Here is a 27,943-nt window from a genome sequence, read left to right on the forward strand (position 1 = left end):
GCAACCGCTATTTCGACATTGTCTGCTTGAGCATTAAAAGCAAGGAGGTTAATTAAAAGCTCCGTTTTTAAAAGTATCTAGATGTAACAAGTTAATTAAATGTTAAATATTAATTATTTTTACAGTATGTAAATTCATATGATGAACAGTATATCAGAAATTATGATTTATTTGGGAAATATAAAAATGTATACCCTGGCGAAAAAAAACAGAAAAATTTAAGCAAATTTATGATATCCTCTTACTTTAATAAATTTTGCAGTGAGACACTTTCGCTAGGTATTCCTATTATCAGATTCGAAATTCAGAAAAGAAATGACTGAATATTAATAAACTCAACCGGCTTGAAATGAAATAATCTTACATTAACGATTACTAAACATGTGTGAGTAGAATTAACTTTTTCTAAAAGGTCATACATAGTATCTGCTTTTGTATGTTTGGGATCATGTGATACCACTTCGGAATAATTTCAGTAATGGAAAAAATCTTTTATTGCTAAATTTAGGTCTAACGTTGCTGTTTGAGACACATAGAGAGGAATTCCACTGACACTTTTGCTCTAAAATTATTTGTGTGCAAAATTATTTTTTTGTAGAATATATGAATGTGCGATAATTTTTTAAAAATAATTACTAAATCTCTATTTAGAATACTATCTGTGATAAGTATATGACTGTACACATATAATCTCTCTATCTATGTAAATATGTTATTTAATGTATGTGTATAATATTTTAATAACAATTTCATATAAAATTATCTGAATTATATTCAAATTAATAAGTTCTTGGGAAAAGTTTAGCAGAATGGAAATTTACTTTAAAGTTTTGCCAATGATAATTAAGGAATCAATTATCAGCTAATATCTTATATGTTTCTGTTGTTTTCTGGATTTCTTCTGGTTTAAAAAGTTTTTTTTTTTTTTTTTTTTTTAACATTTTCATTGAGAAATTTTGGGATTTTTTTTGGTTTTAAATGTTATTTCTTTCTAGTCTTTGTGGATTTGGTTCTTATTATTTAGTCTCTCTCTCTCTTTCTGTGTATGTGTGTGTGTGTGCCATGATATAATTTCATACATTCTCTTTCAGATGTATCAAACTAAAAGAAAAATTAAATAAGATTTCTGATTATGCCTTCATATTAATGATATAAATGGCCATTTCTGGCTTCATGAGATGCTATATGTTTAGGAGCTGTTATTAACTTCTATAGCAGTGTAATGATATTTGATAGACCTGCTTCAGGTTATGTAGAAAATTCATGTCTAGGATGTAAATCACTGCATTAATACTAGTGATTAATAGGTCCTACCTGATATGTTATAAATACAATAAACAAAAGCAGGTATATATAATTTATTTATGTAGTTAATGTTGTTTATTATAAATATTTAAACAAGAATAATACAAAAAGAATTATGTTGTATATTACAATTAAAATGCCACAAGCAGTAATTAAGCAGAATATTGAAAGTAATATTTTTAATATTACATATGTAACTATGTATTTTATTATATATAAAATGCTTGATAACTTATTTACTATATTGCATTTTTATTAGCTTCAAGGTTACTTAAGCAGACTGGAAGCAAACGGAAACAAATGAGTAGGAAAGGGCAGAGAAACCAAGTTTCTGATACAAAAGCTAAGCATGAAATAGAAACAGATTCAAAAGGCTTGATGTCAGAACTTGAGAAAGAAATTTATGCAATAAAAATAAATGAACTGGAGACTAAACTGACAAGGTATTATTAGTTTTAAAATTATATTTAAAGATGTAACTTCTTTATTTATTATTGTTTACTGATAATTACTAACAATTATAAATTTTTTATAGTAAATTGCATAAAATATTAATCACATGGCATTGAAAGTTTATAAGATTATGAGAAATAAATGTTTTTAGTAGATGAACTTATTAAGTAAAGTAGAATAATCTGCAAAATTATTACATTTATATATATATGGAATAATTTGGTTATGGTGGTGTAGTTGTTAACAATGACGGCCAATGAGTAAATAAGAAGTTTGTAGTCATGACTGATTTTAATATTTAGTTATTCTTGAGAAGTGCATTTGTAACTTGAATTACATATTTTGATGGTTGCAACCTGTGACCATTTTTGATTGCATTTGTACCTTTTTCACATCTTCACAGCAGTTCATTTTGATGCATTAAAAATAAAGTATCACCAGAGAGCGTGTAGTTTACCTGAAAGGAAGTAAGGGGGAAAAGCGACTTTCTCAAAATTATATCTTAATTCAGATTGATTTGGTTTTGGTTTAGCCTTATTTTGATTGATTTATAATAACTTTCTAAAATTATGAATGGCTGAAACTTCATGTAAGTATCTGCATTATTGCCACTATATTGGAATATATGATGTGGATTAATTTTGAAATGAGTTTTAAGAGATTTATGGCAAGTAGTTATTGTTTTTAGGATGGAAACGGGAAATAGCCAAACTAAAATGGAGAGCTAAGGCACTAATGCAAATTGAAGTTAATAGTTTGATTTACAGTTTTTTTTTAAATATTATATATGTAAGATAAAGAGTATTAAAAATTTTAACTTAAATTTGCAATAGCCCTTACCTCTACTTTTTAATTTGGATAAGTCTCCTTTCAGTCTTTTGCTGAGTGGATAATAAAAGTCAACCAATTAACATAGAAACTTTTAATAACGAATGAGAATACTGCAAACTATAACCTTCCTTCTTTTGAACCAGGCCTCCATACTGGATGGTGCACTTGCTTTCTACTTCTCAGCCAACCTACACAATTGCTAAACTGTTCTTTTTTTATGGTAACAATATCAAAAACATGAATGTTCCAGTACAGGCACAATTAGTATGCACTGTTTTTTGTGGCTGAAAGTATCATTTAAAATAAAAAATGAATATTTAAATCTGCTATGGCTGCTTCTTATTCCATCTACATTGCTGCAGGTATTTCTAGGTATGGATCAACATCTACACATTCAGCTTTTCTAAGTTATTCCAATTTTTCAAAAATAAAAAAAAAGTAAATTAAATTTCAAATTTAAATTTGCATTTGCATTCATCAATTTAAATTTTCGTTCATCACATGTTCAGAGTTTGAGAAAGACTTCTTACACAAGTTTTCTTGGTGAATGATACAGAGGAGGCTATCACAGTACTATTTCCACATGCTTTTGCATTGAATTCAAGTAATGTTATTACTCCTGTTTTCTGTGCAGTCATAGAAGGATTACCATCTGTGGTTATGGCAGATATATTGCTAAGGTCTAACTTACATTTAACCAAGGTTTTTTTGTCAGATTTGAATACAAATAATCTGATCGCCATATTGTACCTTTAAGTGCAACAACACTGGCTAATTACCAGACAATCGTGATGTTTCTGTCAATGCCACAATTAAAAATGACTGCTTGTGCAGAATCTGCTGCATCCATTGATTCATCCGTCACTACAGAATAAAACACAAAAACTTTACATTTGAATTTTAACTCATTGAATATATCTTTTGCCAAATCTTCTACGTGTCTCACTGCTGTCATGCCAGACAAGTTAACGTTCAAAATAGTTTGAAACTGTGAGTATCATAATGCCTCTTAATGTTATATATTTTCATTACAGCTACACTTTCTTTGCAAATGCAGGGCGCTGCCTTACTCTTGTGCTCCATGAAAAACTAAAGAGATGACCACTTTTATTTCTTCAACTTTTCTTTGTTTGTTACCATGGCTTGCCATACAACACACTTCTGAATTTCAGAATCTGAAACGGGTATGAGTAACCTAGCTTAAATCAACTTCATAAATTGTGCTTTTCACCAACCTGTTGTGCTGCTTACATCCACCTATTCCTTTGGTAATTGATTGCAGCATTGGGAGAAACAGAATTCCATTAATTTTTCCCCATCCTCCCTCCACACTTTTGGACAAGATGTATATGAAAGTATGAGAAAGTCTCTAGACATGGTTTCTTTTGTGTTTAGTTTAATCAAGAAAGTCAACGCGATGGGGTGGCAGAGTTCGATGAGATAAATATTAAACATCTTGCAGACTTCTGTATGAAGAAAATGAAAGAAAATGCAAAAAATATGAGTGGCATTGGCAATTTCATTTCTAACTAATGAGAAAAGCTTAGTGGGCTACTAAAATATCTTTGGCAGACCCCTTGTGACCCACAAACCGCAGGTTGAAGAATCATATTCTTTAAGCATTACTTTTACGTTTTACTTACAGTCATAGATATTATGACTGTAACATTTGGATTACAGTATTAATTAGAAATTCTTGAATAAAAAGAAATTTTTATGAACATAACACACATGCTGAATAATTTTGATTACTTTAACTTGATTTTATTTAAATTTAAAAAATGGTCTGCTCAGCTACAAAATTCTGTGAATTAAGGATAACTGTGCAGCACTAACAGTGTGTAAAAATATATCAAATTTTCAATAATATTGCGAATATGTAACAGTATGTAAAAAACACTCATGTATTTTTAATGCATAGAGCAGTTAATAAAAATACAAATATATTTTAACCTTTGAGACTAGTATTTTTTTCCTTAACTTTTAATTTGATGCTTGATTGTCATTGAAAAAAAGCATTTCTTAATTTTACTATGGGTATTTTTTTCTGCTCTCTTTACATTAAATTTCTAAATTTATTTCAGTATAAATTGGTTCTAGTAAGTTTCTAAATTGGTTTCAGTATGTTGTAAATTTTTGTTTTGGCAGGAGAAAACAAATGTGTATATGTATGGAAGAAGAAGAAACTTTTTATAATAGTAAGTACAAAGAGAAGAAAATAGTTAAAAAGGAGAGTATGAACCTTTTAAATAAAGCCTATCAAGAATTTTTTACTGAAACAGTTCTCTTGGAAAATGAATTAAATGGAATGGAATATTACTATGAACAGCTATTAAAGAAAAAGGAAATTTTTTTAGATGCTAGAAAGCGAGTTGAGAGATTAACTGAACTTGAACATAGATTAGGTAAGCCTTATGTTATATAAATTTTGTTGCACTTTATTTATATAAAATGCATATTATTTATCAGATGTATGTATTTAATTTCATTGAGTAAAATTTATGTTAAACAAGTTTCATACAATGATATGTAATATGTTCTTTGCCATTGGCTGTAAATAGCCATACAGCCCATGGGTGTATCAATTCTACATATGGAAGATACATCTAAGTCTGAAAAGTAATAATAAGCAAAATACTGTAATTGAATTATATATATATGAAACATGTGAGTTGCATATGCATGAAACTGCACATGCAACAAGTGGCTTGATAATATCTTTTAAAAGAATTCCTTGTGGATGAAGTCAATCCATTGAAGATAGGATATTTTGTTTTAAATTTCATCATATTGCTGTATGTACCTAGTTCCGTCATATGAAAATAAATGATTAAACTGTCAACAAGGAACCAATAACATGCTCATACTTGTATAGTAATAACAACATAACATCCTGCTTCTCTTAAATCATTTTAGTCAACAAATGGGTTTAATTTAATAATATTTGCATATGAAACTTAGAAAACAATTCATCAGGCCAGTTGAAATTTTTATTGCAGTTCTATTTCCATGAAGGGCAAGCAGTTTTTAGTTTACAAAATGTTTCTTCTTTTTTTTTACTTGCAAAATATAACTTTTTCTCATCTTTGTTTTGCGTTTTATTTGTGTTCAGTTGTCTTGTAGTGTGCCATGAGAAATAGATAAATAAAAAAAATAATAACTACAAAATCTAATTGATATCATGAAGTATCGGTACTGTTCTGTTATTGAGACCAAATTAAAAAATTTATGAATGTATGCAGGTATGTATCAAAGGTCTTTAATCCGGACTCGTCAGGACTTCAGCGATTCCGGATTATCGGTTTTTCCGGATTATAGATCATCAGTTTAAATCTGGTAAGATGGCATGCAGAAATTATAAAATTAAAAATATGAAACCGTAATTTATGAAATAAAGAGCAATTACGATCTAAATTGTATCAAAATTTACAAAAAAAAAAAAAAAAAAAAAAAGCTTAATATTTATTTGTTTACTTTATTAAACATTTCTTTCAACACGCGCATGCATAAAGTATACATTATGCATAGTCGAAATCAGAAAACTGCAACCAGAAAACTATTTGATGTGTATTCGTGATATTTAAAATGACAAGGAATTTGATTTAAATCATATCAGAGTACATCAAGATGAAATGCTACATATAGTAAGGAATTATAAGCCAAATAAAATAAAAACATCTGCCCGAAGATAAGGATAGTGCTGACAGATCAACTTCCAGTTCATTGTGTGCCGCGATGTCCCCCCCCCTTCCCCGCAGAGCAGCGAGAAATTGATAAACAGATTTCGGAATGGTTAGAGAAACAAAGGATATGCCTTTATCCATTTTTTTGCAGTAATTTCACTTTTTGTTTGATGGACATCGAAACATGCTTTCACTTTGTAGATCCTTTGGCAGCTCCAGAATCGGAAATTCTTTTTGACATAATCGAAAGTTCAAGGTTACTTTTATAAAATTGCTCTAACAGTATGCGAAAAATAATAAGCCGGATCCAATTCAAAGATTAAAGAACAACGCAATATGCAACATTAACAGAAATAGATAATTAGATAATTTTAGCTTAGCTTATACCATCTGTTATACATTAAATGTGCATGCATAAACGTATTATACACATGCATAAAGGTATTATGCATTTATGCATGTGCAGAAAGTTTGTAGCTTTGAGGTCCGGATTATAGATCATTCCGGTTTATGAACGTCCGGATTAAAGACTTTTGACTGTATATAAATATATATATAAAATTTAATGCCAGAGAAGACATCACAAATTACTTTCGAAAGAAAATTGAAGTGGGTAAGCGGCTTAATTTGGATAAATCGATTATTTTAGAAGGTTTGACAGATGATTTGCCAATGAACTTAAAGTCTTTTCTTTAATGTAATGATGCAGTAAACTTCATACAAAAAGTTATTAGTAATTCTTTTTTATTTACTCCGGAAATATAATTTTTGTAACTGCTATTTCTCCTGACCAATAATAAATGGATCCTGTTTTTTTTAAACTTATCGTCTGATAATTTAAGCTACGACTACATCTATATTTCTTCACCAATCTATTTTATTCTGGACAAAAGCTGGTACATCATATATATATGTGTGTGTATATGTAAAAAGGTAGTAAAAAAGAATTTAAAAATCGAATGACCAAAGTAGTCAAAAATAGCACTTTCAGCTGCTGATTTTTAAAACTGTATATAAAGAAGAAAGGAAGTTTGAAACCTAGTAAAAGTCGTTAAAAACCATTCATTTGTAAATCCAGTCCTGATAACAGAACAGTACCAAAGTATTTATGTTATTAGCTGTAGATCAAAATGTAAGACATTATTTGCATTTCTTTAAAAATACCTGCAGTTTCCACCAAAGGTCAGTTTCCTGTGATAAGGTGATACAAAATTAGATCTTTCCTGAAAGAAGTCATTTCAGGCCAAGCTTTGGTATATCCAGGCATAAAACAATAATTTTTCTTATAACATCTCGGAAGTTACTTGATTAATTTCTTAGAAACATTCTGATTCGTTTCTAGGTTGCGATGTAAATCTCTGTGTTTCAGCCATTTTGTTAGATCTTCCTTACATGTACTCGTTCTTTATCATCTGAAATTTAACTGCTAATAACACAAGGCAATAAATTTTATTTCACATTTCATTCATATATTCATTAAAAAGGCACACATACACAGAAGATAAGTCAGTAAAAATTTATTTGTATGGATGGAAAAAAATTATAGTGAGTTCTTGAGGCGTTGGATATCTTTGTTGCTTGCAAGATTTGGAAAAGATTAATGCCTGTTACAGGACTGAAATCAGTTTCTGCTTTTAATTCAACTCGAGGAAAATACTCTGCAAATCAAAATAAATTTCCTTGTAAACTATAAATGTTCCTGAAATTCATATTGTTGTAACAGCCATATATAGGATGCACATATTGTCACACAAATTATTTATTGTCACAGGTAGGGATGACTTCTGTCAACTTTATGATACAAGGAAATATGTGTTGAAATTTTGGAGCTTAAAAATCTACAGTTTTCTTAGCCAGTCAAGAAAATGAAAAAAGACAAGGTATTCTGCTAAATTGATAGGTGTAAGATCTTATACTAGTTACTTCATTTTTTAAGAGAGGAACCTGGTATCTATTTATTCTTATTGGTTACTAAAAGTTTCAGTATGAATACTAATGGATAAATAATTTCATTTTGCATTTTCTTTCACACTTTTCTTGCTGTATTCATTATATAAATAGATGCATCTCTTGCATTATGTAAGACTTACTGAGCATTTGTTATTTTTTAAATTATCTACTTCAGGAAAATGATTACCAATATGTTACACCTTGGGATCTTTTTTCCCCCTTTAGTTAATGAAATTAAGGCATGCCTATTTGGCAGCTGATAAGGAATATGTTACTACTATTTTTAATACAGAAAAGTAAATTGATAAATTAGAAAAGTACACTCATGTGCAGAATTAAGAAAATTTGCAAATTATGTCTATTTTTGTGAAAAATATTGAACCAAAGGTACTAATTATGCCTTCAAAGAATTATGCAAATATTTAGAGTTAAATACACAAACATATATGTGTATATCTGTAGAGCTGCGATTGTGGAGGGGATATAAGCATATGAGGTGGTTTTGGCGATTTGTGTCCTTATACTCCTTCATCTCATTCTCCATGTTTCTCTCAAGAGTTGGGTTAATTTTATGAGGTACAGGTAAAATGAGTAGCCACAAATGTATGGGTGAGGGAATGAGATGGTGAATGTTGGTAGATTGGAGGCAGGCCAATCACAAGCACAAGTGGCTACAGAGCTCAGTGCAATGCCTAGTTGTCCTCTGCAATTTGTGGAAACAGATTCAGGACACAGCATCGATACTGCGAAGACCTGGATGAGGTTGACTCACATCCATAATGATGAATGAGAATTGTTATTTGGCAGTTTTCTGAGGTGTTATTGGTCCTAGGTTCCTGTTAATTGATGACAACACTCGTTCACAAAGGGATCAGCTGATCAATGATTACCTGGAAAATGAGAATATTTGCTCCAAGGGGCCAGCCATATCTCCTGACCTTAACCCTATATGGCATGTCTAGGATGCTCTTGGGAGAACAATTTCATCTTGCATCCCTCTGTAAGAAAAACATTGCTGCAGGAGTGGGATCAACTGCACTGACAGATTACGACACTTACTGTCAAATTAAGCCTAGTCACTGTTTTTCTATGTGAGAACCAATTATAATATTTCTGTTTAATTTATTAAATAGTACTGTGAGTAAGTAAATGAATACATAGTCCTTTTTTTGGGGTCACATGAATTATAAACTATAGTAGGAAAATTTTATATGTTTATTCATTAGTTATTATTTAACAATATTTAACAATTTATAATTTAACTATATTTGTTAAATTATATTGCAAAAATATTTATATTTTTTACCATTTATTATTACTATTTAATTTTTTTTAAAAATTATTAAAAAAAATTTTAGCTCATGCAAAATATAGTAATGAGTTATTTTTATAGCCTAAATTTGCTGTAGTTAATAAATTAGTTTTAATTCATTGAAAAGAATCCATATTTTGTATTAAAAGTAATTATCTCCTGCCCCTTCCTTCCAAAAAAAGTAAAAAATTTAAAAAGAGAGTAGTGGACAAATTAAAGATTCAGTATAAGTAACTGTAAGGAATAAAAAGAATATAATATTTATTTTGAGCATTCCAAATTGCTACATCTCTATCACATGTTTGTTTAAAACATAATTTAAGTTTCTTCATCACTTGTTTGTTTGAAACAGATTTTTAATTAATTTAACATTTCTTTATTAAAAACAATTTATCAGTTTAATTGCAGTATGCGTTTTACTGAGGAGCAAAGTGAACATACATGCTATAAATTGAAACTGATGAGAGTGTTCAGAGAGATTTATTTGAGCTGATTGTGTTACATAATGTTTAGTTTTAACTTTAATTTGGCAGTAGTTACAAAATTATATTATTCTCCTCTTTTCGTGTATTGCTACTTTATTTTTCAACAGAGCAGCAGCTGAGTGAAGCAGAAAAATATTCAAGTGAAGTTAAACTTCTGGAATTGAAGTTAGCAAAGTTAGTACGAGAAGTTTCTAAGAGAAATGAGTGTTTCAAAAATGAAAATGAATACTTGAACAAGATATACTTAGATTTTGTTGAAAGGTATGTTTTCTTCAAATAAATTACACTTTTTTAATGGAGCTCTAAGATGCTTCTGATTTCTGTATGTGTGAACATTTGCCCAAATTATACAGAATGGAGAATGTATTTGTTTCAAAATACTTTAAACTTCCTTGATATCTGTCTAGCTCTTTACTAATATAAGCATTTTTGTTTCTAAAAATCATTATGATTTCTTTTAAAATTTTCCTTATATGAGAGCATTTATCCAAATTATGCAAAGTGGACAATATATTTGTTTTAAACACTCTAAATTTCCTTGATATTTGTTCTTCTTACTAATATAAGCACATTTGTTTCTAAAATCATTGTGAAATTGATTTATTCATTTCTTTTAAGATTTGCTATTTGTGTGAACATTTGTCCAAGTTATGCAAAGTGGACTATGTATTTCTTTTAAATCTTTAAACCTCCTTAATATCTAGCCTTCTACTTGTATTTCTGTTTCTCCTACTATTTTTAGAAGTTTTTTTTTTTTTTTATTTTTATTTATTTATTTATTTTTTTTTTTTTTGAAAAAGGAGTGAAGTTGATTTAGAAGTTGATTCTTTTAAAATTATTTATTTTTTTTAACTAGTGTTTTACATTGCCTTTCAAGGAAAAGGAACATCAAAGGAGTTCTTGCTTTTAAGGCTGAAAATTTATCTAATTTATGCATAATTATCTATCAAAATATATACTATGTTTGAACAAAACCTCAAAATTTTTTTCTAAATTTAATTCTTTTTGTAATAAGGTTTTGCCTGATTTTACACTTTAAAAAAATAATGAATAAATAAAAATAGGAAAATTAGGCAATTTTAGCAGAGTTTGATAAATTATATTCTATTTTTCTAATATTCTTTTTGCCTAATCTGCAGGGCGTGAACTATTTGAACTATCACATTATGTTTTTTGTCACAACTATCACATTATGTATCACATTATGTTTCTTAAATTTGTCATGTTATATTTAATTTTTAAGTTCTTAAAACTTTTTAGTATTTTTATTTCATTACTTCATATTTTTATCAGAGATTATAGTGTACTATTGTTTCTTACATATTTTTAGATTACAATCAGATATGACTACAACTGTAGACAACATGATTGCATATAACTTCTTGAAGTCTGATGTGTTGCCATTGCCATATCAGGCTTTATTTTTTAGTGGGATGTTAGGAAGTTTTTGGCTGAAATCTACACTTGAACAATGTGAAAATCTCTTAAAACAGCAAAATGATATTAAAATTGAGTTTGATTGCATTGAGAATCAAAGAAAGTGTGTTCAAGGAATATTGAAAGAACAGTTATTTGAAGCAACGCTTCATTTACAAGTAAGTGTTCTATTTTAGTTTTAATTTTAATGTTGAATGTTTTATAATTTTTGACTGATTCATTTTTAAATGTACTTTTATTATGTAATAGACATGAAAAACATTATACAATGAATGTGTTAGCTTAGGTAATACCAGTGACTGTTTTTATTTTGATATCCAAGTTGCTATGCGTAACTTTTACAATTACGTAACACTTTTATTTAAATGCTGTATATAATGCTATTTTTTTCTTCATAACACATTATGGGTCAAGCAAAAAAATGTTGCTATTTGTTTGGATTAAGAAGGAATAATACATGATCTGTAATGATCCTTTGTGAAAACTTTATATAAAAGAACTATTTAAAGGCATATTTCAAAAAACTGAAGTTTTTTTTTTTTTTTTTTCATGAAATGGATTATTTTCTGAAAATGTTAAAAACTGAAACTGGAACAAATAGGGGTAAAAGGAAGTACTGTAGTAGAATTTTAAGTGTTAGAAAGAAGCAATTTGTACTTCCTTGTACGAAGTAAAGGAGTATTGTAATCGTAAAAAATTTCAGGTATTGTATTTTAACAAAAATATCCATTTTGATGGCTCTTGATTCATTTGAACAATGTTTTTGGCATTACATCTGCACATACGGACAGAATATAAGGAGTTTTTTTCCCAAAACGGATTGTGAAATCGATTTAAAATGGATTCAGAAAAGACTTTTTTGTGACATTTGTACGAGCATATGTGTATGTATCTCGTGTAACTCAAAAACAAGTAGCCTCAGAACATTGAAATTTTGTTTATGGGACTGCCCTAATGTGTAGATGTGCACCTCCCTGTTTGGTTGTGTCCCTAGTTGGCCACACCAAAAATATATAAATATATGTATATATATATATATGTACCCACTCTGCTACCTGGCTCGGTGAGTTAAGATTTTTATTCATATATGTCAGTAAATTGTGCATTTTTTCTTTAAAAGTGATTGAATTATATTGTTCTTATGTTCTGGTTAAGGTTTTTATGCCTTTAGTTATTCTGTATGCAATAGTTATAGAATTATCAACAGTTTAAAAGTTGTTTAAGTTCCACTAAGCCATTTGTTTACATTTGAAACTGAGTAGTATGGTAATTTAAGTCAGTTTCTACTACAGTGTCTTTTAGCTGAAGGGGGCCAAAAGTTTTGTGCATCGAAAAATCTGTCTTTCTGTCTAATTTTAATTAATTTAAAGTCTAATTTTAATTGTAAAAATTGCTTTTTAATAGATTTTAACTCTGTTTGATATTTTAGGTTTTTATGTTTTATATTTTACAATTTTTAATGAAGATATTTTGAGTTTTAATGTATTTTCTTCTTGCTGTGAAGTAAAAACCGAATTATCTGAATGAGAATTATATCTCTAATGAAATTCAGGAAATAATTTTAAAGGAAATGCAGCAAAAAGTGTGCATAATTTAATAGGCTGTACAAGGAAGTCATGTGGTATCCACATCAGATTTTTTTTTTCATTGTATTGGTGTAAAATTTTAATGCTGGTTATATATAATTAAAATATAATTTATTAACTTCACATGGAATGTATTTAATATTCAACTTTATTTATTATAAAAGAATCATTGCATTTTATTTTACATATACTTTTCTCCCTTTCCTGTTATTTGAAATCACATATCTTTAGGTAAGGCAGCATTTTCATGCTAGAAAACAGTTACATGATTTATTCTCTTAACATGAAGTTTCATCACATTCAGAACATTTTTGCCTGGCCATATAAAAGCATGCAGTACTGACCATATGTTATTTTTTACTGAGTAAATATTTGTTTTATATATAATTTTTAAAATGAATAACAGAGAAAATTAAAGCAGTAAATCTGGGTTCATTTCAGAGTGATAATAATAGTCATTTAATAATTTTACATTGTGTCTTGGTTTTGAAATCGTATACTGATTACTTTCTGATTTCAGAGACTTATCCTAATATTTTTTCTTCTAAGTATGCATAGTCTGGGACAAAAATTTAATTTGGTAAAAATGCAATCTGTTTTGAAATCAACATAACATTTCTTAATTTAGTTTTGTTTCCTTTTATTTTTATTTCTCATATATTTACTGAAATGAAAGTTGTTTTCAATGCTGTTTCCTAAAGGGCAGGTTTTGTCTTGTCTTTGAAATCTGTCATTAGCCTGAACTGCTGAAACATTGTGCAGTTTTATTTAAAGTTCATGGCTGCTTCTGCATACATATAAATGGGTACAGCCATGATATAAAGGTACAGATAGTATCAATAGTGCTTCAGTATATATTTTAAAGATACAGGTCATATATATAATTTATCATAATTTGACTGTGGAAAGCCAGGAGGATGAAAAGAGACATTCTTTGTTTGAAGCAACAAGTAATCTGAACTGCTGTAGCAAGAATATACTGAAAATATATAAGTTCTTTACAAATAATAATGAGATATAAAATTGGTGAATATTCTTGTATGGTGTAAGAATGGGAGTGTTAATGCTTGAGATGGATAGTAATTAAATAAAAGAAGGGGATTGTTGCATCAAATCATAGATCAATTAAAAGCTTGCTCTAATTGAAACCAACAGTATAGTGTTGAAGGAACTTCTGATTGTAATTATGATTTACACATGGCAGCACATTGACCTTTTCTTGTGTTGTGCTGCTTCTTCACTTCCGATGAAAGAATACAAGGAGAAAAAATTATTTCCTTCAGGCGATTACTTATTATTTACTCTATTGTGTAGTGCTCTTCAAATCTTATTCTATTCAATTCAGAAATATTTTGTTATAATTGCTTGTGTTATTGCTGTTCGTTTACTAGTATGGATTACATTCTGTTTTAGATATTAGATATCATGGAATATAATATAAAATTAGCAAGCAGTTACAACAAATTTATTGTCCTCTATGGGTTCCATAACTAACTGCATAGTGTTACATAATACGAATTTTGAAAGAATATATCACTGGATTATAGTAATTAACATCATGCTATTTGATTAGACAGATCACATCAGTTTTTTAAAATAAATGAGAGTTCAATACAGTCAAAAGTCGTTAATTTGGACACCCATAATCCAGAATGATCTATAATCCGGACCTCAAAGCTTCAAACTTCAAACTTTCTGCGCATGCGTCGTGTTGACGCATGCACAGAAAGTTTGAAGCTAAGGCCTTCGTGGCTGAGAATATGCTTGTGCGCGTGTGCAAAATACGTTTACGAGTGCGCGTTTAATGTATAATGGACGGTATAAGGTAAGCTAAAATTATTTAATTATCTATTTCAGTTAATGTTGCAGATTGCGTTGTTCCTTAATCTTCGAATTGGATCCGGCTTATTATTTTTTGCAGACTGTTAGAGCAATTTTATAAAAGTAAGCTTGAACTTTCGATTATATCAAATAGAATTTCTGATATATATTTATTAATATGTAAATGATCTACAAAGCGAAAGTATGTTTCGAAGTTCATTAAACAAAAAGTGGAATTGCTACAAAAAATGGATAAAGGCATATCCTTTGTTTATCTAAACTTTAACGATTGTTTATCTAAACTTTGTTGATCTTTAACGATGGGGCGCTGCGCAATGAATCGTGAGTTGATCTGTCAGCACTATCCTTATCTTCAGGGTAGATGTTTTTATTTTATTTGGCTTATAATTCCTTATTAAATGTAGTATTTCATCTCAATGTACTCCATCTTTGATATGATTTAAATCAAATTCCTCGTCATTATAATTCGTTTCCGATAGCAAAGAAAGTAACAGAGGTTATTGAAAACAAAAAAATTTCAATTGACAAATTTGTCGGTATTCTCGACACAGCAATTATAGGACTTGAACAGCGGAACTTTGTAACTGAACAAGAAATTATGTCTGTTTAAAGAATTGAAGAGAATGTATTATCACATAAAAAATGAAGCAACTTAAACAACTTACATTGAAAGAAATGTTTAATGAAATAAACAAATAAATATTAAGCTTTTTTTTTTTTTTTTTTTTTTTTTGTAAATTTTGATACCGTTTAGGTCATAATTGTTCTTTATTTCATAAATTACGGTTTCATATTTTTAATTTTATAATTTCTGCATGCCATCTTGCCAGATTTAAACTGGTGATCTATAATCTGGAAAAATCGATAATCCGGAATCGCCGAAGTCCCGACGAGTCCGGATTAACGACTTTTGACTGTATATGGTTAAGCCACCCAATGATTGCAAATTTGTAAGAGCTGTTTAAGGGCTGCAATTGCAAGGACTTTTAATGCATTTGACTAAATTGCAAGAACTTTTAATGCATTTGACTAAATTGCAAGGACTTTTAATGCATTTGCTGTTTTCCATGTTAGAAACAATGTACACATATATCATTGTGTGCCATTTGCAGTGTTATTCAAATATTTTGTTCCTAAATGGAGACAGTTTCCGGAACAGAGATAATAAACCATTAGGATAATGCAAACCCACTTACAACTGAATGGATAATGCTATGGACACATGTAATTCATCTTGAGTTCAAATTCCAGTAGACGAGCTGGCTGCATGTAATCTATGTGATTATCCATATGTATAATAAAAGTACAAGCGAGTTTTTTTCAAGAAGTCCTCAATGAAGGCATCTTTTTTTACTTAAATAATTCTCATGTGCTTTGCATCAATAAATTAATGAAGTAGGACAATGTAACTTTTCTATTTTATTCATAGAACTGTTGTGTAATCGACTCAATAAGCACTGTACTGATGGTCAAGTAATATATCAGGCCCAATACTTCCTTAAATTTTGTTGGCTAATTAAGGAATTAATTCTCTACATTTAAACTCTAATCTTATGCTGGCAGTTCAGTATTGTAAAACAGAGTTAATTTTTATGTTTTTCATTAATTGAATAAACTATTTTCAATTTAATAAACTATTTATTAAATTGAAATGTTTATTTTGTTTGTTTATTTATTTTTGTTAAAATTATTTAAATAATAGATTTTTGCTCTTATAGTGCATTTTTACTTATTCTACTTTAATAAGAACTCTCTACTTTAATACTTTACTACTCTACTTTGATAAGAACTCTTTTTACTTATTCTACTTTAATTACTTCTTTAATTTTATATTTTTACTTATTATGTTTAAATAATGCATTTTTACTTAGTACAACTTGTACAACATTTGTACTGAAGAAACAGTCCTTGAAAAAGGATCTAATTCATTCACTAATGAAAATTATTTTCAAAATTTTGCTTCTATTTCTTACATGTGTTTATATCAGTCTTGTGTGTATCTTTTGACATTTATTTTATCTCTATCTATTGTGTCAAGTTAGGGAGTTTGCAATTAATGTTTTTTCCTTGAGTTTCTGAGTATCTCTTTTGTGCATCTTATTAAATTTTTAATTTTAGTTGAAAGAATTGAAAGAGCCTACAACTGAAGATATCAGTAAACTTAATTTTGTGCAAAATAATAAGATGATTATCCAGCTGGAAGCAGAAAAGAATATCCAAAAAGAACTTCAGAGTTTCAGAAAAAAAGTAATTATATGATTTTAAATATTTCAAACAACACATGTGTAACCTTAAAAATTTTAATTCAGATTAATACTGTTTGAAGGTAGCATACTTTAGAAAGTAATGTTATTAATTGTGAAAATAACTGAAAAACTCAATAAGAAATATCAGGCAACTTTGATTTGGTAATTTTATTTGTATAATAAGATAAATTATTCCCTTATTCTTCATGGAGATTAAATATAGTATATTGTGAAAATAAAAGATATGTAAGTTTGACTTTCTTCAAAATGAAATTTTTGTTTTCTAAATATTTTTATAAAATATTTTCTGTATTTCAGTATTTTTAAAAATAATTAGGTAAGTAAGTACCTTATTATTTTTAAAAATAATAAGGTAAGTACCTTATTAAAGGATTTTTAAAATCCTTATTAATCCTTATTAATTTTATTAAAATCCTTATTAAGGTATGTTGTATATACATCATTAAATATTTTGTTAAAATCTTTTATTACTTAACCTTATTATTTAATTATCTTATTAAGAATGTATAAAACTTTAAAAGAAAAGCAGTATCATACCAAGTTCTACATTAAGAACTGTAGTTGATGTTAAGTGAATAATTTACAAGTATAGCATATTAATAATTTCAAGTAAAACTATGCAAGTGATAATATAAGTAATTATACACAAGTAACAATTTACAAGTATGTATAGTATTCAGCAGTGCAACAGATTGATTAATGCTGGAATGTCCTGCGTGGTTTATTGAATGTAAGAAAAACTCAAATATTCTACATATTTCACAGTAATTATAGCATATAACCAGTGGCATAGCTATAACTTCTGGTATCCCTCTCAATGCACACCAGAAAATCAAACCTATAAAATGGCACATAGGGGAAAAAATAAAAGTTCTTAGTAATATTATTGAATTAAAACTTTAATTCCTATATTCTATATTATTATTTTTTTCCCAAACTCTTTGTTATTTATCTCATTGAGATCATAACTTAATAGATCTTTGTATTTTGAATTTGAAAGTTTCAATAGAGTAAGGAAGGCGTAACAGGAAAAAAAAAAAAAAAAAAAACTATTGAAGTCTCTAATTTCATTGAATACACTATACAGTTTAAAGACAGTTTATTCTTTTCTTAATTCAGTTTTGTATAACAATTCAGCATCTCATGATCATTAATCAAGGACAAAGTGGTTATGTGAATGCTGGTAGTTCTATTGGGAATTAGATTCTACATAATGGGCTGGTTTCCTTAATGTGTAATATAAAGTATATAACATTGTATTCATGCATGCATGATTTGAATGTGAGCCAGTGCCTCTTTTCTAAATTGAATATGAGCCCATTTTAAAATGAGTATGAGGTAGCTACCTTCTTTTAAGCTTTTGCAGAGAACTTTAACCTTCTATGAAGACATCTGGCTTGTTAGACTAATAACCATACCGAGCTCTGCTATAATCCAATAAATTCCAAGCTTTCTTTCTGCTAAGAAGATCCATTTGACCAGCCCCTATGGTATATTTCACTTGAAAAATAGTATCCAAAAATATGCCACCTAGGCTAGACTGCCTCCCACCCCTTTCTACCAGCCATGTCACTGCATATAACTAATACTTTAAGTTGAATAAATTAATAACATGAAATAAGAGAGTAATATTTATGAAAAATATGCAAAATATGAAACATATTTTTTCACTCGTAAGAAGCAATAAATATTTGAAATTAACATATGATCTTTACGGAACTTCAGAATTAAAGAAACGAAATTGAGAAATGTGAATCTGCATTTCATAAAGGATTGCTTCCAATTATAGAAATGTTTACACATTCAAAAGACTAACTCTGATATTAATATGCGTCTATCCTTTTTTCTTTAATCATCCTTTTTTTCTTTAATTCTGTTTAAATACTGAAATCAGAGAGAAAATATAATATATAAAGTTGTTTTGTGTTGCTTTTTTCATTATTTTTCACCTCATTTTTCTGGATAAACTTAATACTAATCTGTGCTATTTCATTTATGTTGAGCCCGCATAGATATAAACAGATATTTTTTGTTTAGGAAATAATATCAGAGTGAATAGATTTGTATTACTTATAAATATTGACTTCAAATGATAAAAATTCATTTTTCAGTGTAGTATTTTTAATCAGTGAGGTATTTTCTAGATTATATTGCTTAATTATTAATTTTACTTTAACTGATAGATTATTTCCATGTGTATTATACTGTGGAATACCATCTGTTATAAAAATGCTGTTCATTGCAATATTCTGAGAATAATACACTACAATAATTTAAGATCAACTAGTGGCTGGGTCGCTAAAGATTTGAAATACTGCAAGCCATCTTAGGTTATATACTAAATGATTGAATGGGTTGTCTATAGGAAGTTTTCTCATATGCATCATAAACGTAGGTTACATTCCATGAGGAAGTCCAAAGGCATCCCTCTGCAGTCATGAGCAGATAATCGTAATCAATTTTGATATAATAAAATAATTCATTCCTATAATAATATAGTTAATATTTATGTTTTACAAAAATTTGTTTATTTAAGTTATTATTACCAATATTTTTCTTTCCATCATATAAGTAATTACCATTATCTTCCCCTGCCTTAAAATTTTCTAGAACTTTATAATTCTATTTTGCACATAATGGTAAACTATTGGTTTTTTAGCTTTTAATTAACTCAAATGAGTTACTTGAAAACTGATATCTATTGGTGTTTTATAACAAGGAAAAAACTGTATAATGCTAAAGAAATTTAACTTTTAATAACTACACTGTTTGTTATTTTAGATATAACTTGTTTAAACCAAATGTAGTAAATAATGTTTCTTTTTTTCAAGAATATCCCTGCATAATTAATTTCAATTATACTCCAAAGAAATAACAAGATTCCTGGTTATAGCCACTGTGTTTTTGTCTCTATTATAATTAATATGGAAGCATGCATGAATTAAAATCATCCTGCCTTTATAGATTTATAATCTGTTTAAAAATTGGTAACTAGGTGGGTAAAATTGGGTTTATAGTTAGTTTAAAATTCGGGGGTTTCAAAAATGAGATTTTTGAAAAACAAAAGTCTATTCCTGAAGAAGGGTATATGATTGTCTTCAAAAAGAGTTTTATTTGAAGTCCATAACAATCTAAGATTGCAATTTTGTCTAATTTTGTTCTTTATGGCAATGTTCATCTTCCATTTAATCTATGATCTTGCATTCATAACTGACCTTTAACTATATACTTTTGTGCTTTTTTCCCCTGCTTTTGAATTAAAGCTTTGTTGAGTTTATAATACAGTTTTAATTCATTCAAAATAAATATTTGTTTTTAAATTAAATACAACATGAATGCAGATATTCAAAATTTATCTTCAATAACCAATATCTAAATGGTTAAAGCTGCAAAACACTGGTAGCTGTCTGCTGTTTTCTATTCCTAGCAACTGAAAAGACTGATTGCATAAAATTTTTCTCATATAAGCTGAAATGAAATTTATATGAAAATATAGAATAATTCATCATCAGAAATATATATATATATATCAGAAAGTCCTCTGTGAAGACATCTTTAATCATTTACATTAGGTCATTTGTCCTATTATGGTTTGCCATAGTCCAGTTCCTTTTCTGATTGCATTATGAATGAGTATAAGCCATAATAAATATCATTTAATGTATTAGATGAGAGTGTGTAGGTAATAAATATATGGAATGTTTATGCTTTATGTATACACTCTTGGACAAAAAAAAAAAAAAAAACGACGCACCAAGAAGGAATTATCCAAATGGGACGAAAATCGGTAGAAGTGATGTACATGTACAGAAAAACAAATGATTATAGTTTGAAAAAAATTGGATGATTTATTAAAGTGATAGAGATTTACAAAGTGAAAAAGTCAGTAATGCATTTGCCCACCTTTAGCCCTTATGCAAACAGTTATTCGGCTTGCCATCGATTGACAGAGGTTGCGGATGTCCTCCTGAGGGATATCGGGCCAAATTCTGTCCAATTGGCACGTTAGATCGTCAACATCCTGAGCTGGTTGAAGGTCCCTGCCCATAGTGCTCCAAACGTGCTCAATAGGAAAGAGAACTGGCGACCTTGCTGGCCAACGTAATGTCGGTAAGCACTAAGGCAAGCAGTAGAAACATGTGCGGTGTGGGGCCAGCATTACCTTGCTGAAATGTGAACCCAGGGTGGCATGACATGAAGGGCAACACAATGGGCCTTAGAACTTCATTGACGTACCGCTGTGCTGTAAGGTTGCGAGGATGACAACCAAAGGGGTCCTGCTATGAAATGAAATGGCACACCAGACCATCACTCCTGGTTGTCGGCCTGTCTGCCGGAAGACAGTCAGGTTGGTATTACACTGCTGTCTGGGGCATCTCCAGACTCGCCTTTGCTGTTCATTGGAACTCATCACTGAAGACTATTCTATTCCAGTCAGTGACATTACAGTGCGAATATATATATATATTTTATAATAATAAAATTTCATAGTCAAAAATATACTTAAAATTCTAACTGTACGTTCTTTTCATTTTTAATGACGACGGTCTCTTATTTGAAAGTACGTGGAATTTAATCCACAGCCCCGTAGTCAAGTTGTTTTTCCCGCCTTTTCTACACGTACTGTTATAGAATGTTCTAGAGATATTTAAAGTGAAGTGGAATGGCTGACGTCATTTCTTGGAAGCTCCGTCTTTCCAGAGGCTATAAAAGGACTCGCAAAGGAATATTGGAGTCTTTCCTTTAATGTAATGATGCAGTAAACTTCATACAAAAAGTTATTAGTTGTTCTTTTTTATTTACTTCGGTAATCTGACATTTGTAACTGCTATTTCTCTTGACCAATAATAAATGGAACCTGTTATCCTGTTTTTTAAACTTATCGTCTGATAATTTAAGCTACGACTGCATCTATGTTTCTTCACCAATCTATTTCTTCTGGACAAAAGCTGGTAGATCACATATATATATATATGTATGTATGTGTGTGTATATATATATCCAAATACTATTAAACCACCAATAGCCAAGTGAATAAAACAGCTGAATAACTTGGGTTGAAATCCCAGTGAATGGGTTGCATGAACATTTTTGTGGCTTTTCCCATATCCATCCTGAATATGAGCAACTTTCTTTTAAAAAGTTATCCATGAAGGCATCTCTTTCCTTAGGCAGGTAGGGGTCACAAATAAATAATTCAGTCCTATCCAAACAGTATCACATTCTAATATATTTATCATATTCCAATACAGCATGAATTTATCACATTGCTATATTTTATACTTATACTATAAAATTTTATTTCTAGTTTTGTATGTAGTATGCTGATCTTATTTAAAATTCACTTTTTCTTTTCACTTTTAATCTTCTTAATTCATGTTTAATTTAACAACAAAATAACCTTACTAGAAATTCTGTAACTAAATTTGGCTACTGTTTTGTTCATGCATAAAAATAGTCCCAATAGATTTTTTTCATGCATGTTTTCAGTGCTTGCTACAAGAGAGACAAATAGAAGAGTTGGAGCAAAAAGCAGAACAACTGGAAAAGGAATTAAATCTTCTGGGAAATCTCAACAAGTATGATAAAAAAAATAGTCAGCTTCTGGAAATTATTAAAGAAGCCAGAGATGTTATCAAGAAATATCTGGAAGTAAACTAAATGTATGTACTTAATTATTTTATTGTAATGTTTGAAAGAATTAAGTTATTCTTAATAATTCTGAATAAATGAACTTTTAAATTGCATTTTTTAATTTCATAACATTTAGGCCTGCTTAGGAAATAGTTTTAAATTTGGTTGCTAAAGAATCATGAACTCATTTATCTTTTAATTAAAAAAATTTCATGACTGAACACTTTAAAGAAATTCTATTCTAGGTGTTTGTTTTCAATTTGTGGATTTGGTACCTTGGCAAGATAGTATTGGCACTTAACTTAGAAGAAATATTTGTTGCAAACCTTGATCCAGTGGGAAGAACTTATCTTGAATAATGAAGTCTTTTTTTTATTACATAAATGCATGTAGCAGTAATTTATGACAGAATAGTATCATAACAAATTTTTCTCTTTTTTTCTATTGCTGACATTTTGAATAGCTTGTTCCAAATGTATGATTTCATTTCTGTATCTTAATTTTTCTGGTAGGCTTCTTATAGTTATTTGGTTTAAATTATTTCTTTCAAAATGGAATTTGCATATGAATATCTAATTGCAATTTTTGAATTATTTTATTAATTTTCTGATTTTGATGGTAAATTCTTCAAGATGTTAGGATCAAGGATTTTTTCAAAATTCACTTTAGATGTTTTTTAATTTAACAAAAAATTTTTCCCATATATCTTTGTCTAACAAATAAACAAAATATCTCTGAAATTTACTTTTTGTACCATCGAAGGGAGCGAAAAAACCATTTAAATAAATTTGTATCAAAATTTTGATGTCATTTCTAATTTTTTTGGTAAATTTTTTAAAACCGCTCAATTTTTTACAGCTGTTTGATATTTCCAATTTTGAACTTTTCACAGATTAGAAAATGAACTCTTCGCCCTCTTCTAAAACAAAAATGATAAAAAATATTAATATTATTTTATCTACACTTTTCTAAAATTACGGTGCAATGTGAAACAGAAGGGGGAATATTGCTTCTTTCTTTGGCATTGCCAGGAAATGTAGTTTTGAGGTAATGATGTCATTTTTAATTTATTAACATTTTGAGCTCTTGTATAATAAATAGTTTGCATTAACAGCATGATGTCACTCAAGGGCTGATAACATGACCATCACTCTATGGTTTTGATTACTTCCAGTATAAAAGCTGAAATTAAAGTTTTTACTCATCATTCATCATTATTTAGTATTTTCTTCACAAAGTTATGTTTTTGGTTAATTTAGTTCAGTGTATTTTTGATGTATAATGCCTGCTATTTACACATCAAGAACTTTGGCATAGATTTTACTTTGTCTCAGTATTTGTCTCAGTTTACTTTGTCTCAGTCTTTCAGTCAAAATTACTTAATCAATATCCAAGGTTAATCATTTTTTGTCATTAAAAATCAGTTTTCTGACACTGAAATACATATTTTCATGGTTACAGTTGGACCTCTGATTACGGAAAGCTAATTAAATTATCAAATATGTGTATTGACACTTGTTAATTTTTCAATAAACTGATACTACAGATAACATTTGGTGACTTTCCGTGAAACTTGGAGAAATATTTAATAAATCTTGCTTTGTATAACAGTAGTGTATTATCAAAAGCTTCTTGAACCTTCTTTATGATTTTGGATTATGTTTAAAAAATCCCTAAGAGACATTGTATTAAATTCTAATATGCACTACAATAATATTGCTTGAATCTCTTCAATTTTCACTTCAGGAAATAAATTATGGTGAACTTTTGATACATGGTTACAAATACATGCTACTCAGTAGTGAATTTACTAAGTATGATGAGAGATATTTTCAAAATCCAGAGAATTAAGAAGTTTTAAAATGAATAAATATTAGATGAAGAATAGCTAATTTATATATATTCATTAAATAAAAAATATGTACCATATATTCGAACATATAATGCATACTTTTAACAGAGAAAATAAGACTGAAATTTGTGGCTGCATGTTATACGCTGAATATAAAAATGATAAATTTAAAAATTCGGAAAAAATAAGCATACAAAAATTAGATTTCTACATGTGCCTAAGTGCTCTTTGTTTTAAAAGAAATGACATAGCTTATGAACTTAAAAAAATTTTTATTATTGGATAACATGAAATGTTTGTTTGTCTTCTGTTATAGCTTCAGCCACGTCATCGAATTCTGTTTCATCTTCACCATCAATGTTACTCTGATTCAAAATTAAATAATCATCTTCCATCGCATCTAGATTATTAGAAATATTACATTTTTAAAATAACTTTTGAATTACATTGGGTTTAATTTCATTCCATGCTTTTATTATCCACTCATGCACTATTTCTAGACTGGCATGCCACAGCTGCCTCCTTTTCTAAATGTTCTTTCACTTTCTAACATCCATGTAGTTCACTGTCACTTTAAATTTTCTTTGAATGTTTTATTGATACATATATCTTAAGGCTGAACTAATGGCATTAATCCCGCTGGAATAACGGCCATGTCTATATTACGCTCTTTAGAAGTGTCCTCGTATTATCCATTAGATTTGAACATGTCCCAAAATAAAAGATTCTTTAAACTAAACTATTCTTTAAGGCAACAGAATGATTTTCCCAGACATTTCTTATCCACAATTTCACACTATTTTTGTCCATCCATCCTTTCATGATGGCCCACCAGCGGCCGAGAGGTAAAGTCGCTGAACACTGGTAGTTCGGTCAGAAGTTTGAATCCCACGAATGGGCTGGCTGCATGGGCATTTTCATGGTTTTTCCCATGTGTAACGTGTATACAAGCCCGTTTCTCTTAGAACGTCCTCCACGAAGGCATCCCTCCCCTTACGCAGATAGCCCTAGTATGCTTTGCCGTAATTAAATAAACCAAACCAAACCTTTCATGATGAATTCATTTCGTCATGAATGAAAACACATTTGGAAAATTATATTTTGGCACCATCTTTCTTTCAAAAATATAATATAATATATATATGTAATAAAATTCAAACTCGGAAGCAATTCCCAGAAGCAGGAATTTTGATGGCATAGAAGTGTTTATCCGTAATGACTAGGAAATTGGAGGCAAAGGCAGATTAAATTTTCAGTTTTATTTTCAGCAACCTGTTGCAGCTATACACAAGTCAGCACATTAAATGTGCCTGTTCCAAAAGGCTTACATTTTTGATTGATTTGCAGCAAAAAAGAAGGAGCAGACAGACTACAGTCAAGCTAAGGCAAAGTGAAGGAAAGTGCGTTATTTTCAGGATGAAATCTTATTCAGACTGAGTTAGTTTTGGTTCTCAAGGCATTTTGATTGGACAGTTAATATTACTGTAAAATTAGTGTTGGCTGTTTGAGTTTTAGTTTCATTTACATCATCAGAATTACGTAAGAGTCATATGATACGGGTTTTCTTGAAATGATGCAGTGCAAATAGATGTTGCTATTCTTAGAATAGAGAAGGGAAATTAACCCTTCAATGCATGGTGATGCATATATGAAGCATACCAATTTTTACTAAATTTAGCATTAAAAAAATTACAAAGCAGATGGTTTACTGAGCTGATTGTTATCTTAATATATCCATATCATTGCTTAGCTGTTCTTTTTCCTAATAGATTGCAGCATAAAACTGTACTCTTTATTTCATTAGTGTCAAAAACACAGAATTCATTTCTGTTTTTTCAGTGGTCAAACTAGCTTTGCGTTATTCATAAATTCAATATTAAAGGCATAAAAATTTTTCTCTTTATAGCTGAAGGTATGTACTTTTCATTTCTATGTTAAGATTTAACCACTTAATTGTTTTAGAACGAAATATTTCAATTTTTCTGTTTGATTCATATATGCATCACTATGCATTTATGGTTAGGCTTCATTCTACAGTACAGTTTGATGCATATATGAATCAGGTTAAAATTTAGAGTGAATTTTAAATTATAAGACTTAAAACACCTTTTATTTCATGCTTATTTTTATATCAGCCATACCCACTCAATATTTGCATGTAATGTTGTTATTTATATTAATTTTATGTCTCTAATTCTGTAATATGTATATTGTTTGTTTGTATTGAAAATTTCTTTGATTTTGTTTATTTATGTTCATTTAGTGGGTAATTCCTTTCAAACCATTTTTTATGTGGATTCAATGGATTTGCTCACAAGTCTGAGGTACACTCAGGCTAAAAAAATCTACCTCACAATCGCTTAGCAAATGAGGCAGAATTGGGCACCAGTAGAAATGTTGTGATTAGACTTTGTAGAGAGATTCCTCGAAATCAAAATTTCAAATTGTATTTCGACAACTTTTATACTTCAGTTAACATAATGAAGTCTTTAGCTGATGAGAGTATTCTTTGTTTGGAAACTGTGCATGAGAACAGAATTCCAGGTTGCAAGCTCCCTCCAGATAAGCAAATGAAGAAAGAATGGAGGGGAACAATCATTGAATATGTTGCAGACTGTGGTGGAATTGAAATATGTCATTTAATGTGGAACAATAATAAGAATGTGCTCCTGTTGTCTACATTTGCTGGGAAACATCCCAATGGACAGATATTTAGAATCGATAGGAAGAAAAAAAGAGACAGTTACTGTGAACTACCCAAATCTTGTGAAACGATACAGCATATGAGGCTGGGCGTAGATTTCTCAGATAGCCACATAGGAAGATACAAAATAACTCTGAATCACAAAAGGGGTATATGAGACTTTTTTACCACTTTTTAGACCTTGCAGTCATAAATGCATGGCTGCTGTACAAAAGGATGTCTCTACAGAATGGAGCCAACCCCAAGGATTTGCTAAATCTGGCCGCCTTTAGGTTGAGTTATCCGTTGGACTGTGCAAAATGGGTGAAAGTTCAGTTCCTAAGCATGGAAGACCAAACAGTCTTTTACAAAATGATTACAATGGAAAAAGACAGAGAGACCCTGCATCAAACATTCCTCCAACCTGCATCAGACAGGATAAAATTCAACATAGTCCCATGTGGAACAAAAACCGCACTCGATGCAAAATGCCAGTTTCCAAATTACAAACATTTATTGGATGTGAAAAATGTACTGTAACATTATGTTTAAATAAGGATAGAAATTGTTTAAAAATTTATCATACAACATAAATTGTGCAATAAATGTATATATACAAAATA

General features: G+C 29.3%; 1 protein-coding gene across 4 annotated transcripts; it reads left to right on the plus strand.

Moving 5' to 3' along the window:
- Window positions 1-27,943, plus strand: LOC118200348 (uncharacterized). Of its 4 annotated transcripts, none has more exons than XM_035372307.2 (8): window positions 1-385; window positions 1,565-1,748; window positions 4,738-4,994; window positions 10,127-10,280; window positions 11,350-11,614; window positions 17,003-17,131; window positions 22,642-22,814; window positions 23,031-23,539. In XM_035372307.2, the coding sequence occupies exons 1-7, from the start codon at window positions 382-384 to the stop codon at window positions 22,810-22,812; spliced, it is 1,164 nt and encodes a 387-aa protein (XP_035228198.1). In that variant the 5' UTR covers window positions 1-381; the 3' UTR covers window positions 22,813-22,814; window positions 23,031-23,539. The 4 variants fall into 4 exon arrangements, with proteins under 4 accessions (XP_035228198.1, XP_035228197.1, XP_035228196.1 ...); XM_035372305.2 differs by lacking the exon at window positions 23,031-23,539 and adding an exon at window positions 26,901-27,943 and having other exon boundaries at window positions 2-385; XM_035372308.2 differs by lacking the exon at window positions 23,031-23,539 and adding an exon at window positions 26,901-27,943 and having other exon boundaries at window positions 31-47.

This window comes from Stegodyphus dumicola, chromosome 9 (genome assembly GCF_044657685.1).
Source record: "Stegodyphus dumicola isolate Sdum_Otavi_A_Nest chromosome 9, ASM4465768v1".
In the NCBI taxonomy this organism is placed as follows: Eukaryota; Metazoa; Arthropoda; class Arachnida; order Araneae; family Eresidae; genus Stegodyphus; species Stegodyphus dumicola.

What these genes read in the sequence shown, in the direction of transcription:
- LOC118200348 (XM_035372307.2), top strand. An exon ending in TGAACTTGAACATAGATTAG is followed by an intron (nt 4,995 to 10,126) that starts GTAAGCCTTATG and finishes ATTTTTCAACAG; the next exon opens with AGCAGCAGCTGAGTGAAGCA. An exon ending in TACTTAGATTTTGTTGAAAG is followed by an intron (nt 10,281 to 11,349) that starts GTATGTTTTCTT and finishes ACATATTTTTAG; the next exon opens with ATTACAATCAGATATGACTA.